We start from the raw sequence: 20,745 nt of genomic DNA on the forward strand, positions 1-20,745 counted from the left end.
CGTGCATAAGTGGTAAAGGGTAAGTGTTTTGTATGCAAATCGCATTGATATTTTTGAAGTCAATACATAATCTAAGCGAGCCATCTTTCTTTTGTTTAAATAGCACAGGCGCAGCTACAGGTGATTTTGCTGGTTCAATGAACCCTCTGGCTAGGTTAGTGTCAATGTATTTTCTTAGTTCAGACATTTCTGCTGGTGTCATTGAGTACATTTTGGGTTTCGGTAATTTTGCCCCTGGGTGCAATTCAATTGCGCAATCAGTTTGCCGGTGGGGGGTTAAGAGGTTACATTCATCCTCGCTAAAAATGTCTGATAAATCCATGTATGGTTTAGGGATGCGGGGTTCATTAGGAGATGGCTTGGATATGGTGGTTGTCGGATCCCTCTGGTGGTCATTTTGGATAAGGGTTTTTTTTGTTGGTGGGGGGTGGGGATTTGGTCTAAGGGTCCGAAAGTCCATATAATTTTCCTGAATCCATCCTCCCATTTGATTGTGGGTTCCCATTTGTCCAACCAAGCTAAACCCAGGATGATGGATTCTGACATTTTAGGAATTACTATGAATCTTATAAGTTCATGATGGGCACCAATTTCTAAGTGAACCAGTTGTGTGATTTGGGTTGCTGGAACGCCACCAATCAAGGTTCCATCTATCTGGTGGAATTTAATTGGGTGTTTCAAGGGAAATGTTTTTATACGGAGTTGGGCGACTATGGAGGTTGAGATTAGGCATCTGGTGCATCCTGTGTCCACAATAGCGTCTACAACTTTTTTGGCCCCTCCCCCTGGAATTATTAAGTTTACTTTGATGGCAAAAGGAGGAATAGGTGCACTCACCATTGGGTCGTTTTCTGCTTGGTTTGAGTCGTCGGGAGGCGAATCAGATGACGGAAGGTCAGTAGGGAGGTCTATGGCTTGCCTTGCAAAGCGACTGGTATTAGGATTTTTTCGAGGGGGGTTGCGTGGTCGGGTAGCAGTTGGTGGCCGATACTGTGGGAGGGGTGTGGGGGCTAGGCAAACTGACGCCCGATGTCCTTGTTTTCCACAACGGTAGCATTTGATTATTGTTGAAGGTTGGAAGGTGGAAGGTGTGGTTGGTCTTGAGAGGGAGGATCTTGTAGGTGGTCGTTGTGGAGTTGTAGTTGGTGATTGGGTCTGGAGGGGGTTGAATTCTCTGTCCAGAGCAATGGACACGTTGTACCAGGCATTAAGTTGTTCTGGGATTCCTCTGGTGGAGCAGGCCTTTCTGATGTTTTGATCAATGAAGTAATGAAGTAATGAAGAATAATGGGTTCTGGCCAGTGTCTAAGATTGCCAGCAACTCTTCTGAAATCCCATACAAATTGTTTTAGCGGTTTGTTACCTTGTTTCATTGTTTTTAAGGTGGTTTCACATTCTGCAATTAGGTCATCATCTTGAAACCGGTTGCGAAGCAGTGCTATAAATCCGTGAACATTGTTTAGTTCTGGTGCATGTTCATTGTATAGCTGAGCTATCCACTCTGAGGCTAGCCCCACATTCATTCCATCTGAGATGGCGTTGATTAGGCTTCTTTCTGATGGGTATTGATGTCTATATTGTTCAACGTAAGCCTCAATTCTGCTGAGGAAGTAAGCCAGGTGGTGTGGATTCCCATCAAAGGTTGGTTTGAAAGGGGGAGGGGTTGGTGGAGGGGGTGCAGGGGGGTTTAGCTGGCCTGCTTGCGGCTGCAGAGGGATTTGCGGGGGCGGGGCTGCTGCTGTTGTGGCTGGTTGTTGAGCTGTAAAGGGGGGTGGAATTCCCCCTGGCTGCTGAGAAGGAAGTCCTTGAAATGCTTCAGTTGATGAAAAAACCATCGGCGTGGGGCCCACAGGAAAGAAAGGGGCTGAACTAGCTGGTTGCCATTGGCATTGGATCCACCCTTGTCCAGGATAAAATGCCCAGCCAGGAGGAATAGAGGCTGGTGGGGGCAGCGTAGGCCTCTGTTGGCGGGAAAGATCAATTGGAGGGGGGAGTTGTGATTCCCCCCAAGCCCCTGGTGCTGCCTGAACTCCCTGCCGTCTGAAAGAGGGAGGGGGGGTCCTCCTGCGTTCATCGGAACGGCTTCGAGCTTCAGTAATTTCTCTCTCTCTGGTGGGAGGGAAGGTGAATTTAGGCTGAGCTAAAGGCTCTCGAGGTCTCACTTCCAGGCGCTCAAAAGTTTCAGGGAGGTCTAATAGGGACTGGGATTTCAGGGGGTTTCTCAGGTCCCAATCCAGTGACTCTCCCGATCCTCCAGGTTTTACTGTCCTCCAGTGAGGTTGAGAAGAGGGAGGGGGCTCTCCATTCCGTCCCGGGGAAATGTTTTCTCCCGACTGGCAGCTTACCCATGAATCAGAGTCCTTGGGCCGTGCTCCAAGCTGACAAGCAGGCTCTACCATTTTGGGGCTTCGGGTCCTCTCGTCAGATGGGAGATAGATGACTTCAACTAAATCGTCAGAATCATGTTTCGCCACTCCTTCTACGCTCTCAACTTGCTGCTCTTCCATCTTCACTGGGTCTTTGCACCGCTGTGGAGGTTGCGGAGACTGGGGCCCAGCACCCCTCTAACGGGCCCCCTCTGAGAGGAGGAGAGGGTACCGTTAGCAAAAGAAAGTTATGAGTTTTGGAATAATGTCAAGGTTCCAGAAATACCTCTTCTGCGTAAAAGAAACTCAGAGGCATTTTTTTTCCCCAGAGTTCTTTACTAGCATGAGGAGACTGGCACGCGATGAGTGCAATTCCAAAACTGAAGTTCCGGATTCGTTTCCCAGTTATACAAACCCCGAGAGTCCCACCCCCCTGACCCCTTTGATGGTCACATGGTCCCACGTTCTTCCAGTTCATTTGAGTATCCTCTTGCCACTCTTCCTGCAGATGTGAACGCCATCCGACCTTGACCGCTTGAAGAATGTTACCATACCCCTCAACCCCCCCCCTCCCCTCAGGAGAAAAATGTGGCAGCGTCTGGAAACCTAAAGTCTAATATGGTTTCCAGGCCTGGCAGACTGTCTCTAATAGACACCAAGACAAATAAAATAGTTTCAATATCCATTCTGACTGCTCTAAACTAGCCTAACATATGAAAATCAGAAGTTCTTTTAAATCTTTGTGATTTCATCTGTGCCAATAATGGCCATTTCACTATTTCCTAACCTACACTCCTATTTTAACCTTCCTGATGAAAATAATGTGATTTAAAGCCTATCACGGATTAGCTGTTAGATTGGGGAAACACCTGGTTAGCTCTTCTTCTTTTGATCTGAAAAAGAATTGCACTAAAGACAGAAGGAACAAAGTGGTCTAGCAGGTGAAACCTGATTTACTAGGGGATCTTGACTGCTTAATGCAGAAACAGCTTGTTGCTCAATACTTGGCAGTGGGCTCTGATAATGGGCCAAATGAAGTCCCTATTACATTTTTTAACAGAATTATCCAGTATACTTATTGCTTCTATGGAGGCAATTTGTGGGGAGGATTATGCTTTTTGTTGTTAGGGGAGACTAAAATGAAATTGTACATGCTAATTCAATTAGAGCTTTAATGCAATCAGTTTTCATTGGTGTGTATAGATGAACCACAGTTATACCCTCAAACAATACTTTTCTATTGAGGAATCAATATAGTGTATAGGTTGAGGTGCTAAACTTGGACCAGGCAGACCCCAGATCAGAGATGGGTTTCAACAGGTTTTGACCAGTTCAGGAGAACCGGTAACGGAAATTTTGAGTAGTTCGGAGAACTGATAGTAAAAATTCCGTCCCATCTATTCTCTGTCTCCTGAGTCCCAGCTGATCGGGAGGAAATGGGGACTTTGCAGTAACCTTCCCCTGGAGTGGGGAGGGAATGGAGATTTTACCGTATCCTTCCCTTGCCACGTCCACCAAGCCATGCCCACCAAGCCATGCCCACCAAGCCACACCCACAGAACCAGTAGTAAACATTTTTGAAACCCCCACTGCCCCAGATGTCATCATATGATTTTGGGCCAGTTACTCTTTCAGCCAAATCTATCACCCAAGATAATGTGTGCAACAACTCATGTATACACTCTTGAGCTTTCAGAGAAAGATAGAATATTAATTGCAATAATTAAATAAAGAAGCAAGATAATTATTTGGAACCTTTTTTTTGTCTTGTGTGTCAGGGTTAAAACAGCATTTTGGTTGTTAATCGATAGCCATCAACTGTAGTAAACCTGTAGTAAAGGATCTTTTAGAACCAATGTACCACAGTACTGAATGCTATCTATTTAATAAGAGAAGGGTTTGGTAGAAAGAATAAACAATTTATTTTCTGTATATTTTGCAATGTGTAGTCTCTGGATTATTATTAAATCATGACTATCAATTGACAATTGGCTAATCAATTGGATTATTTATGGACATTTTTTATTTACCACTAAATACCACTGGATTACTTTTTTATTTACCACTAAAGAAGGTAGTCATAAAGCAAGAACTGGAAATTTTCCAGATGTCAGTGCATAAGACAAGCAAAAGAAAAGTCAGGTTCTCTCATTTGATTCCAGACATCTCATAATGCTATACTCATTTGAATTTCTTCAAGATTTTAATAATTTTAAAATGTTGCTTTATTTGGGGGGAAGTTCGAAATTCTTCTTCAGAAATTGGCAGATGTATGAAACAGTAACAAGAAAGGACCTAAGGAAGATTGAGCATGGTCAAGGGATGACACAGGGTGTCCTGGATGTGGTTTTGGCTGGCTAGGATGGGACTCTTTCCTCCAGACTGTAATTTACTGCAGGTGTTTCTTATACAGAATGTTCAATATTACAATAGCTTAAATTAAATACAGTTTTTATCGGGATTCTGGAAATTATTGAATTATTTATTTATTTATTTATTTCGATTTTTATACCGCCCTTCTCCCGGAGGACTCAGGGCGGTGTACAGCCAAGTAAAAATTCAATATATAAACATTAAAAAGAAGTTAAAAAGAAATATTATAATGTGGCCTAAATTTTAAAACCATTTAAAATCTTAAAACATAAATACCCCAATAAAATTTCAATCCAGTCCCGCTTGAATAAATAGGTGCGTTTTCAGCTCACGCCGAAAATTAAAAATCGATACTTTTTTTTAATTGGACCAGCTTAGAACTAAATAAAAACAGCGTTGTTGGAACTACTTTGGTTTACTACACAGAACACCTTACACATGCAATAGGAGAGGGAGATTTTGTTTTTACAGTTTATGGCCACATTTTACAGCTGGCATGTCATTATGCTTTCTGCCTCAGCGACATTGATTACCCAGGAATCAATGTGGGATGATTAAAATTTAGTGTGTCCATTATAGCGATTACAGCTGCAGCCCAAAAGTTATGATATCAAAGCAGGAAAGGGAGAAGATATACGACTGATGCCTGTGGTCTGGTACAGGTAGTCCTTGACATACAACTATAATTGAGTCCAAAGTTTCTGTTGCTAAGTGAGGCAGTTGTTAAGTGAGCTGTGCCCCATTTTACAACCATTATTTATTTTTAATGATTTTTTTTTGGTCATAGTTAAGCAAATCATAGTAGTAGTTCTTAACCAATCGTGGTTAAGAAAATCTGGCTTTCCCTCATTGACTTTGCTTGTTGGAAACCGGCTGGGAAGGTCACAAGTGGTGATCACATGACCATGGTGATGCTGCAATGGTCATAAGTGTGAAAAATGGTCATAAGTCACTTCTTCCAGTGTTGCTATAACTTTGAATGGTGGCTAAATAAAAATGTGATTAAATAAATAAATAAATAAAAATAAATAAATGAACGGTTGGACGCCAAAGAGCATCTGTAAGTGATCTTTTCTGAACGATGGTCACAGTTATTTGAGACATCTTGTAACTGGAAGCTTTTCAGTTAAAATACGTGAGAGACTTCTGTTTTCTAGACTCTTGAGAAAGCTACTTACCAAAGCATCCTATCATTTTACAGCAAAGTGATTCTGTTGACATACAGAAAACAATTTTTTAATGGGATGTAATAATTGAAGCAACTCAAAATATTTACATCCAGAGTCTTCTTGAGTTCTTTTATGAGGAATCTCTGAAATGGAAAGGAAAAAAAAACATAGAGAATTCAAGATACGTTTTGATGAGGATCATCATTAAGGAACTTATTATATTTGAAATCTGTCATAAAGAAACAAAGTTATTGTAACTAATGCTGTCTTGGCTATACCCCTAGTATTTGGAATTGTCAAGAATTGGGTGGAGTTGGGGATGACTAAATAAATAACACTGGAAAAGCTCTATTCCTGATTTAAACAATGAATTATTGATAGTATTTTTTCCAACTTTTTTTTTTAAATAAAGGATTAAGAAAGAAGACTTTCAAACAATATGGTCATTTGTTTTGGAGGCGTTCCATTTGTAGCATAATTTCCATTCTTTTCTTTTTTAAAATGAGCATGATTATTAATTCTGAGGCAACATTATAGTGTTAATCCTGCAATACATACGTTTAAAAAAATTGACATAAGCAGTACATACTATAAAATTAAAATAAAATCATGTTCATCTCTGGTCCAACTCACATTTCAGAGAAAACATCTGTTTTCACACACAAGTTGTGTGCTCTATGTCTTGATTTCTCTGCCTTTGAGCTTCTTCAGTCTGTTCTCTCAAACTACTTTTTTTTCCCAACTCCCTAGAGTTTATATAGTGGATGCTGTATGTAGCAATGCAAAGCTGCAAATGTCAATGGAAATAATGGGATGTCTAATGTGAATCTGTCAGGCTTAATTTGATTGATTACTCTCCTTTACGTCTTGCTTTTCAAGGTATGGATCTAACCAAAGCAGCTTACAAGCAACATTAATAATTTTAAATAAACACAAACACACACGCCTAACAAGTTTTTAAAAACAAAACAAAACAAAAAGAGCCTTCAAAATTCTGGGATCCTTCTTGCAAAGTAAAGCATGGAAATGTCACTGGATATGAGAGAATTTCAAAGAGAGATTTTTCACCTGCTTTCTTCTCCCTATAAGAATTGTTTCCACAAGGCAGCTAGTGGCAATGGAGCCTTTTAAAACTCTTGCCTTTTTATTTAGTTCCTATACACAACATATACTACGTTTTCTTTATTTGTTTTAATTTCATTTATTAATTCACATTCTTTACTTGTACATTTTAAGTTACAATCTTTGTATGTCAGTTACATCCATATGATCCCATAGATCCTGACCTCCATCATAACTTTGATCAATCAGGGCTTTCATACAATGGTTTTTAGTAAGAGAAAGACCAGATTAAAGTCTTAGTTGAACCATGTCTTGCATACAACTGCAAACAGAAAGCACAATGTTGGTGTTTTAATTATTACATATTTTAAATTATGGAAAAAGGACAGTTTGAACTTTGCCTATTGAGATCAGATCTCCCATAGTGAGCTTGCAAACAAAACTGACCAACCACTAGATGCTGGCAAATAGATACAGGTAGTACTCAATTTACAACAGTTCATTTAGTGTCCGATCAAAATTACGACGACACTGAAAAAAGTGAGTTATGACCATTTTTTACACTTACAACCGCTGTGGTATCCCCATGGTCACATGATAAAATTTAGAAGCTTGGCAACTGACTCATATTTATGACGGTTGCAATGTCCCAGGGTCATGTGATCCCCTTCTGTGACCTTCTGACAAGCAAAGTCAATGGGGAAGCCAGATTCACTTCCTGACTTAGCAACTACAGTGATTCACTTTATAACTGTGGCAAAAAAGATCATGAAGCGGGGCAAAACTCACTTAACAAATGTTTCACCTAGCAACAGAAATTTGGGCTCAATTTTGATCGAGGACTACCTGTATACAAATTTGGTCTTAATCTAGTATCTGTACTATCTTCCTCTGATGTATACCTGCCTAAGAATAGAGGAGAGATTGTAAAAGCATGCTGTTTTCTCTTACTCTACTAAACAGTAGAGGAAATGTTATATGAAAATACAGTTAAGATTCACATAAGCATACAAAGTTACAATTTAAGTGTGCTTTATATAGCAAGACATATTTGAGTGCCTTTGCACAGCATATTTGATTGTACACTTCCCAGAGTCCCCCAGTGAGGGGGATGGGGGTCTCTTAAATATGATAAATAAATACATACATAAATAAAATATTAAATTAAGAACAAGCCATGTTGTGGTTTGTGAAATGTATGAACCAAGCTATAGACGGAAATGAGAAATTTTAAAGCCCGCATAGCCCACCAGTATGGACCTGCCCTTATGCAGTAGGTGTCAGTGATTAATTGTTAATTAATTTACATTATGAAGCAAATAAACAAAACAGTTGTGATTCTTAGAAAGTTTTAGAAATGTTGGTTGACAGTAAGAATGACTTTCCTTTGAATGTACTTGGTGCCAGAAAGATGGTGTAGTCAAGATGCAGTGTTTAAGTGACTCAAGAGTATGGAATGGTTAAACTCCAGATGTTTAAAATTACAAATCAGTTTATTCAGAACCTTAACATTGCCCCTGAAATCATTTTAAATTCCAGCACAAAATGTCTTTCCATTTTGGAAAGAGATTCTATTTTAGAATCTCATGCTCAGTAACAATTAATTACTCAAATTTAGTTCTAGAGTTAATTATTTTAAAGCTTTATAAGAAGGGAATTTTTTTAAAGCACGGGGACAAAAGTTTGGAGAATTGATATTGACTACAGTTTAGTTTAACCAAACATTCATCCTGAATGATTCTTAATAGAAAAACTTTGGTGAGGACATTTTTGTTTACTGTTGAAAACCACAAGAGTTTTTCCATTTGTATTTGTTGATATTTCTGCATGGATTGAACCTTATTACTAAATGTCTGACTGCATAAGTATCCCAAAATATGATTCTCTTAAGAGGTGATCGTCTACATTCAAAAGTCTGAGACTAGTTTTAAAAATTTGCATTGCCAAGTTATTTTCTCAGCCTTAGTAAATGCAGAACATTAACTAGACTCCACAGTGTTAAAGTGGATAAGAGAATGATATAACAGACTGATTAGTAAAATTACACATTACCTGTCTAAATCAAAACAAATTTGCTTTTTTCTTTACGATATTTATATGGCTGCCCATCACATGTAGCACAACTCTGGGTGGCATACAAAACAACCTTAAAAGCAACTTCTTTTTCTCTTGTTTATTCTGCAGACTGGTGGATGACCGCTGTGTGGTGGAACCAGCAGCTGGTGATCTGGAAAATCCACCTAAGAAGTTTCGGGGTAAGAAATGTTTTGCTAAACATTTTAGATTCTTTGTTTCTACATAGACAATGTAGTTTGTAGTAGTGTTAGTCCAGATAACAATAATGTCAGACTAAACTCATTGATATTAATGTATCTATCCTACAGATAAGAATTGTATATAACAAGCTATTATGTGTTTCAGGTTATAATTTCTGTTTAAACAGTCCAGTATTATTCTGCCTTAGATTTGAACAAGAAACTTACTGCACCCCTGATGACTTTGTGACAAGAAGGTGCAGGTGGTTTGCCTTTGCTATCTCCAAAGTTTTCTTCTTCTTTTTTACTTTTTAGTCTAGTATATAGCTCTGGTACATCCAAATACTTGCCTGCTTAGATTTCCAAAATCAGCCATGGTAGGGTAGGTCATACTGCCTGAGGCAATGGCAAAATTAATCTATCTGTGATTTGAATAATGTTCTAGCTGAAAAGGGATTCATGGCTTGTTGAACTTCAAAGAACGCAGATGCTTAACACAAGAAAAAAATCCTCGGTTCCAATTTTGTCTGGTTAAGATAATAAGTATCAGGCCAATAATCCAAGCTTGGAACTAATGTTAAATGTTATAATGTTAATGTTGAGGTAAATCAGGTCATTTGGGTGTTCTTTTTGGCAAGTTGGAATATTTAGGCAGAACACAGTCAACACAGGTGATTAGGCTATTGATGATTTTCTAGCTCAGTAGGACTTTGGGAGACTGATTATCATTTTTCCCCTGCATAGATTTATATCTAATGTTAGCTGCCTGGGAAATGCTTTTGGACTTGAAAAGCAAAGTGAAAATAGACGTAAGAAGACACGCTCCAGATTTAGTAGAGTTCATCATATTTACAGTGTTTTCTAGGCCAAATATTGTCACTCATCTTCCAACAGGGCAGTCCTGCGCTCAAACTGAGGACATCTCTACAGGCCCAACTCTTTAAATCTTGATTCTTCTACATCTTATCTTAAAGTATATAACCACCGTTTCTGTTCAGATTGTTAGTGTATATTGTAATTGTTTCCAGTTAAATGGAAATAGCTCTGTAGAGCAGGGGTCCCCAACCTTGGCAACTTTAAGCCTGGAGGACTTTAACTCCCAGAATACCCCAGCCAGCTTTGCTGGCTGGGGTATTCTGGGAGTTGAAGTCCATCAGGCTTAAAGTTGCCAAGGTTGGGGTCCCCTGCTCTAGAGTAGGGTAGAATAAATCCTAAGATGAAGAATAGGCTTGTGTGGAGACAGGCTGCTCTTGAGATATAGTAGATTTAACATCATCCACGTGCTTTTTCTGGTGTGGAAAGGAAGGCTTCCAACTTCATATCACATCCTCCTTTGGGCTTTACTTTTGCAATACAACTTTACTATCCTGTTTTAGACAGCAGACCAATCATTCAGGCCAGGGCCAAAACAATACAATAGAACAGTTGTGAGTTTGCTTACAGCCACTGTGCTACATCCACTACTTTCTGTGCAATCCTCATGTAATTTACAAAATACAGAGAGGACTTAGTGGCAATAATCAGTGGCAGTAACTTAAAGGGAACGGTTTGGTTGCAAAGCTATATATATGTGAGACGATAACTCTGATAATCTTTTGGCAATATATTAAAATTGGGAGCTTGATTAAAGTTGGGAATAAAATGTTGAATGGATACTGAGAAGTTTATCAAGGAACATTCCTCCAATGCTCTTGGTGGAGTGTCTCCTTCTCACTTTATAATCGATATTTCTACAGAAAGTCATTAGGAAAAGACATTTAGGTGTGGCTGATTAAACATCTCTAAATCTGCTCGGGGATTTATGGGAAATTTGGCCACATATTAACCCCCTCCCCAAATTGTTTTCATCATTCTTTGACAGTTTCTGTCAAGGCTGCACAATGTGTTTTTATCCCTCTTCCCTTCCCTCTCAACAGCTCACAGTGCTCACTTAAACAGAAGGGCTGTTTTGTTACTTTGACTTGCAGGCTGCCAATAAAATCAGAACCACCTCGTGCTAGTTGCTAGTGGGAGGAAGCCCCACCCAAGAACAGTATATAATTTGAAAGAAAGAGGAAAAAAATGAACAAAATAAGGATTACAATAGATAGGCCTTCTGAGTCTTTAAGCCTGATAGAATTTTAGGATAGAACAGATCCACTGTTCCAGTGTATTAAGTAACATTACAGTTTGTGGCAAATGCCAAAGAGAAATATTTCACTGAAAAGACTTAGCATTAGTAAATTGTACTGCTGCCAAGGTAGATAATTAGAGCCAGTGAATTGCCTTGATGGTCTGGAATCCTTGACTTCCTGGTGGTTTGAGAACATGAGTCTGGAAGGCCTTAGAGAATAAAGCAGTGAAAAACTCTCTAATTGAAGAGACAGCAATTTTTAACATTCTTGTACCAATCATATCTGAAGGAAATGGGGTTTGGGAAGGCAGCTTTATAGATACTTGTTGAGGAAATTACTGCTTCCTTCTGTCACTGGGGAAACGGCTGTATTTTCTGTGTTCCGACACTGTAACAAGGCTTAGGTTGGCGGCTCCCTGCATTTATGGGCTGTGATGATGCTGGAGAAAGTTAGAAGTCCTTCATAGCAAGGCAAAGAAAACCAGCTCCTGCCCTACTTCCAAGGAACTGGGTGATGTTATAAGTGGTGGGATAAAGATCCAGAATTATTCCAGTCTAGGCCAGTGATGGCTAACCTTTTCTGGACCGAGTGCCCAAAGTGCGTGGCCAAACCCCCAAAATGCAATGTGCGTGTAGCCCCCATGCCTGCGCCCCACCCCACACATGCACGGCAGAGACCCAAAGACAGGTAGGAGGCACCTGTGCATGCGCATGCACGGCAGAGCTGAGCTGGGGCAACGGCTTGCGTGCCCACAGAGAGTGTGTTGCGTGCTACCTCTGGTACGAGTGCCATAGGTTCGCCATCGCAGGTCTAGGCTTCCATAACTGGAATATAGTAACTGATTGTTCTTCAGGTGTTCCTCTGGAGGTGACCAAACATAGACCCAAGATCATTCCTGTTCACTCAATGCAGCCCAAGCAAGCCAAAAGGTTGGGCATCCACAGTATAAATCGTGGGTGACTGAAGCTTTGCAAGCATTCTCTTAGAAGGATGCCACTGTTCACTGTTCTATGCATACTCTTCTTTTTAAAATTATTTTCATTGAAATTTTTTAACAGTAATAAAAGCTAACGCTAAATAAAATGAAAGAGAGAAAATGAAATAGAAGAAAAAGAAATGTAAAGAAAAATAGGAATTGCAGGAAATAAAAGAAAAAAAGACAAAAAGAAAAAGATGTTGAAAGAAGCAACTTCTTATCTTCTTTACAATGAACTTGGTAGCTTTCCTCTGCATTTGAAATTATGCTACATATATCACTTCTTACATCCCAACCTGTTTTCATCCTGCAAATCCTAAACTCTGTGACAGTTCTGTCCAGTTTCAGCAAAAAAGGTCCATAAAAGTTTCCCATATTTTATAAAAGTACTATCCCTGCTGAAACAAGTCAATAACTTGACACTGACATTTTGTTGTAGGACTTGGTCTCTATCCATATCTTCTTTTATCCATCCTAATTGTTTTTGAGGCTTCAGCAGCCGTTTCCTTACTGTTCTCATTAAGTTCCCGTCTTTCAAATGCATGTTTCAAAATTATAAATGGAAGAAACTTTTGCCATATTACCTTTTGAGAAAACTAAATGTCTACTAATCTCAGGATGGATTAGAAGATCAGCAATACAGGTATACTCAGGATCCTTTTGATACTTTGGACAAAATGATGAAAGGACTATTTGTACCTCAGCAAAATGATATTTTTTTGTCATTTATGCCCCAGCCTCTGATTAGCAATAAATTACATCTTATTTAGTCAAGCTTGTTTTCTTGCATATTTAGTGCTCTTTGATTAGAAAAGGGGAAAAAAGCATTTCCGTTTTTCTCAGGGATTACAAATTTAGCAAATTAAGAGGTAATTCCTTCAGTGGTGCTGAATACGAAGAAGTATAACAGACTGAATATGCATGGAGAAAATTTTAATTAACAGTGAAGGAGACATTGGTGGATGGGGCTTAATTGTGAGTAAATGTTATAAAAGGATTTTGGTTTGGGGACAGGAATTACTGAAATAATAGGATTGCCGAGTGCCTCATATGGAATCATTCTATTTCCAGCTGTTTCTAAAAAAATACTGCAATACAGTTTCAAGAATTAGAGCAACTTAATGTAGTTAATTTTTTAAAGAGGCGGCTTAAATATTAGAATGTTTTTGCTGTCAGTTTGCTTTGAAAGTTTATTTGTTTAGGGAATTTATATTGCCACCTATTCTCACATGGCGACTCAAGGCAGCTTGCAGAATATAAAACCTCATACAAAAACAATAAAAATTAATAAAAGAAGAGTCATAGTTAATATATTTAATTTAATAAAATCACCCCCCCCCGTGACAGCATCTCACATGAGCCATTTAATAGAATAGAATAGAACAGAATTGAATTCTTTATTAGTCAAGTGTGACTGGACACACAAGGAATTTGTCTTGGTGCATACGTTTTCAGTGTACATAAAAGAAAAGATACATTTGTCAAGAATCATAAGGTACAACACTTAATGGTAGTCATAGGGAACAGATAAGCAATCAAATCATATTAGGAAACAGTCAATATAAATTGTAAGGATACCAGCAACAAGGTTACAGTCATACAGTCGTAAGTGGGAGGAAATGGGTGATAGGAACGATGAGAAGATTAATAGAAATGCGGGCTTAATAACTAGTTTGACAGTGTTGTGGGAATTATTTGTTTAGCAGAGCGATGGCGTTCGGGAAGAAACTGTTCTTGTGTCTAGTTGTTCTGGTGTGCAGTTCTCCATAGCATCATTTTGAGGGAAGGAGTTGAAACAGTTTAAGTCCAGTATATGAGGGGGTCTGTAAATATTTTCACAGCCCTCTTTTTGACTGGTGCAGTATTCAGGTCCTCAATGGAAGGAAGGTTGGTAGTAATTGGTAGTAATTGGAACCCATTAATGGGCTCCATCCTGCTTTGGGTTCCCCTGGCCTGCTGGCCGAACCAGTATTCAGTGCCTTCTGGAAGAGTGCTAGAGTGGGGACCATTCTAATCTCTGGGGGGATGATGTTCCACAGAGTTAAAAGCAGATTCCCCCACAGTAAGCAGCCCACCACGTTATACAGATAGTCCTCGACTTACAACCACAATCGAGCCCAAAATTTCTGTTGTTAAACGAGACATTTGTTAAGTGAATTTTGCCCCATTTTATGACCTTTCTTGCCCCAGTTAAGTGAATCACTACAGTTGTTAAGTTAATAGCATGGTTGTTAAGTGAATTTGGCTTCCGCATTGACTTTGCTTGTCATAAGGTCACAAAAGGTGATCACATTATCCTGGGACACTGCAACTGTCATAAGTACATGCCAGTTGCCAAGCATCTGAATTTTGACCACGTGACCATCACAATGCTGCAACAATTGTAAGTGTGAAAAATGGTCATAAGTCACTTTCTTCAGGGCCGTTCTAACTTTGAACGGTCACTAAATGAATTGTTGTAAACTGAGGACTACCGGTATTGTTTTTAAAGTTTAAGCAACATTAGAACTAAGGAGGAAGCTTTAAGGAATTTGATGAGGGAACACAAAAAATACTACAGGAGACAGTACTTGTCTGTCATACAAAAGCATTTGTTTTTCTGTAGAAAATAGCCTGGTATGGAGGAGGGGCAGGAGATTAGAGATACTTTAAGGAAACAAGCTTGAGGCAGCTGCCTTATTCTGGACTACTCCCATTTGGCACACTTTAGCTACCCCTTCCTTGACTCAATATTTGGTAATGATTTCCCATTCAGAGTCACTGAATCTAAGTCTGTCTTTAGCTATTGGCCTCATGTCTTAGTCCAAAGGAAAAGTGGGATGAGTCACCAGAAGGGTAGGGCAACTCTTGGCCTGTAAAAGAGTGTGTAAGGAACCACACAACCACAAGCAAGCTGAATCTCTGCACTTCTTTTCCTAAAAGCCCTATTTTCTAGTACTTCTGTGTCCAAGTGTGGTAATTCAATTTTCTCTCTGTATTGGCGTCCTCCCCCAAGTGAAATTCTCTTCCAAACTTTACAGAAAGAGCTTTTGCAACCATTCAGCATAGAAAGGATTTGCATAGATAGACTATTTACTTTTTTTTTTTTTTACATTTATATCCCGCCCTTCTCCGAAGACTCAGGGCGGCTTACAGTGTGTAAGGCAATAGTCTCATTCTATTTGTATATTGTATATATATATAAATATACTGTATACTGTAGTATCTGTGCTTAGAAAATTCTTGTTCCTATTCTTTTCCCTCCTCTCATATTTTTTAGGAATATCTTTGTAATGTTATAACTATTAAATCTAGTTTAGAACCTAGCTTTCAGTAAAGCCTTCCTAGAATGTTCTTGGCCAATAACAGAATGACTGAGGAATTCTGGGAAATGTGGTCCCAGTATATCTAAAGGCTACCAAACTATGGAAAGCCGATTGAGATATTATTTTCTTGAATGGGGATTTATATATCTTCTTTTTAATGCAATTGAATGTAGTTGCATGCTTATGATCGCTGTGTTATGTACTTTGTGTTTTTGCACACTGCAGCTGCTGAAATATAGAAATCGTGCATGGATCTTCCTTCTAGGACAGTTTAAATATGTTTTCCAAACCCCTGTTTAAATTAATTTACAATTAATGTATCTGTAGTACATTAAAAATTAATTCGATCACTATCAGCTTTCTTTCTGGTATGGTTTTCCTATTATTTGCGTTCTTTTCTCTGATAAATAGAATTCTACATTTTAGGAAAAAGGAAAGCCTGAACAAGAAAATGGGGAAAAGAAACAAAGCATAACCTAAATTCTTTTGAAAAGCATGTATTGCAACTTATTGCTCAAAAAGGAGAGATAGTATCTATTCCAAGCAAGGTATGCATTCTGAAACACTGTAGATAAATCTGGTGGAATGAAAATATCTTCCAACTAATTGCAGGTTTAAGCAGGATGTAACAAACTCTGGGCTGTTGAATTTTTTTTCCTGTTATCATTTGATCTAGCTCCGTCCCATTGCTTTCAAATGTAGTTCTAAAACTGTAAATGATTTGTGAAATTAAAAACATTTTTCCTTTTTTTTTTTTTTGCATTTGATGTGGAAAGCAAGGCAGTCCTGCAGTTGGCAGGAATAGGGGTCATCCTATTATTATATGTTTTTATGCCTGCCTTATTCCCCTAGGTGTGTCTTTACATCCTCTCTTGTTTCTTCCTTGTTGGGAACACACAAAAAATCATAATACAAAAAAAAACACCCTGATGTTGGAATGGAATTTTTTCAGGTGCTTCCAGCTTTTCTGCATGGATATATGACATTAGCTATAGTGTAGATTTTTGAAACAGAATTAATATTGCAATTATAGAAGGCTAGCAACACTTAGGATTTATCTACTGATTTTTAAGCTTTACCACTCTTAGATTTAGTGCAGTGACCTCCAACCTTTTGGGCACCAGGGACTGGTTCCACGGAGAGAAGTTTTTCCGTGGACTGGAGGTGGGGTGGTTTTTCATGCTGCTTGCATCCCGTGGATGGGGCTGCATTTGTTTTTGCGGACCAGTTGCTGGCATGTTGCAGACCAGTGCCGGTCCCTGGACCAGGCATTGGGGACCCCTGATTTAGGACCCCTGAAGTCAATGCATAAGGGCTCAAATGCTTTTTCTCTTCTTGATATTGTCAGATTCAGTGGAAACAATTTTAGATTATTACAGTCAAACTAATTAAAATAGCATTGCATTAAAAAGGAAATCCTTCTAACTTAGAAAACATCATTTTATTAAAAGTTGCCTGAATGAGGAGGAGACATCCATAAGGGGCTATGCCCTCCACACAGAGAATTTTTTTGGTATGGATTAAGTCATCAAACACTGAAACTTTAGGATGGAGATATTAAAATCAGTGGAACATAATTCCAGATTTGGGGATTTATTGGAGGCCTGTTTAGTTATACCCATTGGAGATTCCTAGGTTTACATACTTAGAGCATCAGTTTCACTTAAAAGTACTCTTTTTTTCTATTTAGCACTAGTACCCAAAATGAGGACGCATATTGTGGGCCATTTAAGAATACAGGTCAACATTTACTTTAACCTTGTCCTCACTTTACATGGTCTTAGGAAGCATTAGGGTTGGGATGAATCTAGCTGAGAACATGCTTTATGTATTTTATGAGAGCTGACCAAGGAAACAGGTAATCAACTAATACAAGTATTTTATGACAATGATAAGGATTACGCTTATTTGTTCTCATGTAGCTTAGTTTAGATCCTGGCATTTCTGACACAGGAATTTCTTCTTTTTCTAAGGCAACTGATAGCTTGAAACCCTAATAATAGAATAGAATAGAATAGATTTTTTTATTGGCCAAGTGTGATTGGACACACAAGGAATTTGTCTTGGTGCATATGCTCCCAGTGTACATAAAAGAAAAGATACCTTCATCAAGGTACAACATTTACAACACAATTGATGGTCAATATATCAATATAAATCAATATAAAGGATTACCAGCAACAAAGTTACAGTTATACAGTCATAAGTGGAAAGAGATTGGTGATGGGAACGATGAGAAGATTAATAGTAGTGCAGATTTAGTAAATAGTTTGACAGTGTTGAGGGAATTATTTGTTTAGAAGAGTGATGGCCTTCGGGAAGAAACTGTTCTTGTGTCTAGTTGTTCTGGTGTGCAGTGCTCTGTAGCGTCGTTTTGAGGGTAGGAGTTGAAACAGTTTATGTCCTGGATGTGAGGGATCTGTAAATATTTTCACGGCCCTCTTCTTGATTCGTATACAGGAATACAGGTCCTCAATGGAAGGCAGGTTGGTAGCAATTATTTTTTCTGCAGTTCTAATTATCCTCTGAAGTCTGTGTCTTTCTTGTTGGGTTGCAGAACCGAACCAGACCGTTATAGAGGTGCAAATGACAGACACAATAATTCCTCTGGTTCATCAAAGATTGCTTCAGCATTTCTTTTTAAACATGTACATTGTGACTCATGGACATGCCTGTTAGGATGACATACATTCTTATAGCTTTTTAATTGCAAAATATACAGCCTAATCACAGTGTCTGGGAAAGAACCGACTGCATATTTCTAGAGAAACAGACTTCTTCAGTGAAATAGCTTTTAAGATGTACACATGCAAAAACTCATGTATCTTGCAGCAACTGTTGAAACTAGTGAGGAAAAATAGATTTTATTTATTTTTATTGGCCAAGTGTGATTGGACACACAAGGAATTTGTCTTGGTGCATATGCTCCCAGTGTACATAAAAGAAAAGATACCTTCATCAAGATACAACATTTACAACACAATTGATGGTCAATATATCAATATAAATCAATATAAAGGATTACCAGCAACAAAGTTACAGTTATACAGTCATAAGTGGAAAGAGATTGGTGATGGGAACGATGAGAAGATTAATAGTAGTGCAGATTTAGTAAATAGTTTGACAGTGTTGAGGGAATTATTTGTTTAGAAGAGTGATGGCCTTCGGGAAGAAACTGTTCTTGTGTCTAGTTGTTCTGGTGTGCAGTGCTCTGTAGCGTCGTTTTGAGGGTAGGAGTTGAAACAGTTTATGTCCTGGATGTGAGGGATCTGTAAATATTTTCACGGCCCTCTTCTTGATTCGTGCGGTATACAGGTCCTCAATGGAAGGCAGGTTGGTAGCAATTATTTTTTCTGCAGTTCTAATTATCCTCTGAAGTCTGTGTCTTTCTTGTTGGGTTGCAGAACCGAACCAGACCGTTATAGAGGTGCAAATGACAGACACAATAATTCCTCTGGTTCATCAAAGATTGCTTCAGCATTTCTTTTTAAACATGTACATTGTGACTCATGGACATGCCTGTTAGGATGACATACATTCTTATAGCTTTTTAATTGCAAAATATACAGCCTAATCACAGTGTCTGGGAAAGAACCGACTGCATATTTCTAGAGAAGCAGACTTCTTCAGTGAAATAGCTTTTAAGATGTACACATGCAAAAACTTATGTATCTTGCAGCAACTGTTGAAACCAGTGAGGAAAAATAGATTTTATTTATTTTTATTTATTTATTTATTTGAATTTTTATACCGCCCTATCTCCCGAAGGACTCAGGGCGGTTCACAGCCAGATAAAAACATGCAAATAATACAGGTAAAAACCATTAAAAAACTTATTAATTAGGCCGAATTAAAAATATCACTAGAATAAAATAATATAAAACCCCATTAAAAACTAAATTTAAAAACTAAAACCCTAGGCTAGCCCTGCGCAAATAAATAGATGTGTCTTAAGCTCGCGGCGGAAGGTTCGGAGGTCAGGAAGTTGACGAAGCCCTGGGGGAAGCTCGTTCCAGAGGGTGGGAGCCCCCACAGAGAAAGCCCTTCCTCTGGGTGTCGCCAGTCGGCACTGTCTGGCGGACGGCACCCTAAGGAGTCCCTCTCTGTGAGAGCGCACGGGTCGGTGAGAGGCATTCGGTGGCAGTAGGCGGTTCCGTAAATAACCCGGCCCTATGCCATGGGATTTCAGTTATAAAGTGTCTGAACTTGGCCAGGACAACAAAAGCTGGCAAGTTCCTGTTCCCTCTCACTCTTAACTTTACCCAAGGCTTTTTCAATATTGCAAATCCTTATGTTTGAACATGTTTGGAGAAAACAAGGATAATATTCAAGTCCTGTTCTTTGCTAAATGGGTATTTTAATGGTTGGTTGTGAACTGAACTAATAATTTTATTGCAGAGCAGGATGGCAACACACCCTTCCCCACTGTTGCATGCCTTATACTATTATACATTATAATGGTATAAGAAGACAGTGGATTCCATGATGGGCATTGTTCATAGACTCCATCTAGAATCTCAGCACTATCTAGCAGAATCAGCAATGGGAGGCTGACATTCTTTTAGTAAATATTCATACCTCTTTCTTGCCTTGTTTTTCAGCCCTCAGGGAAAAACCAAAATTGAAGTCATTGAATCACTGCTAGAATTTAACCCTACAAATGATGCTCATGAAAATACCCACACATATTCCTTCAGTATTTTTGGCTGAGGCAAAAAGTGGGAGGACTATTAAATTAAAGAGCACTCAATCTCCATAACTACATGTTCTTTGTGAACTTTTTAATTATCTGTTTCCTTTCTTCATTTCTATATTTAAATTGAAATTTAAATAAAAGTTTCTACTACTGGTATACATTCTAAATATTTTGTTCAGAAACTACCTTTATTTTCTTCCCTTTTTCTGATTTTGAGCAAATTGGAAATAGAGGGAGTTGGGCATCCAATTTGCTTTCAGGTAACTAGAGGAGGAAAGTAGAGAAAAGTGCAAAACATACAACATTGACCCTTATTAACAATGGTTACATGATATGGGATTTCTAAATTCTTGCCTTGGGAGATATTGAGGAGGGATGTAGCTTTCTTAAACCCAATTAATCTATTATTCTCTAGTTTCAGCAAGCAGG

At 38.7% G+C, this 20,745-nt stretch overlaps 1 protein-coding gene across 1 annotated transcript in view; it reads left to right on the plus strand.

The window, feature by feature from the left end:
• Positions 1 to 20,745, plus strand: part of ITPR3 (inositol 1,4,5-trisphosphate receptor type 3) — a 144,444-nt gene that overhangs the window by 32,772 nt on the left and 90,927 nt on the right. Inside the window, exon 2 of the mRNA XM_058176682.1 lies at positions 9,155 to 9,225. Coding sequence (XP_058032665.1) covers positions 9,155 to 9,225 — 71 coding nt within the window. The remainder of the gene's footprint in view (positions 1 to 9,154; positions 9,226 to 20,745) is intronic.

Source organism: Ahaetulla prasina, chromosome 3, assembly GCF_028640845.1.
Source record: "Ahaetulla prasina isolate Xishuangbanna chromosome 3, ASM2864084v1, whole genome shotgun sequence".
NCBI lineage: Eukaryota > Metazoa > Chordata > Lepidosauria > Squamata > Colubridae > Ahaetulla > Ahaetulla prasina.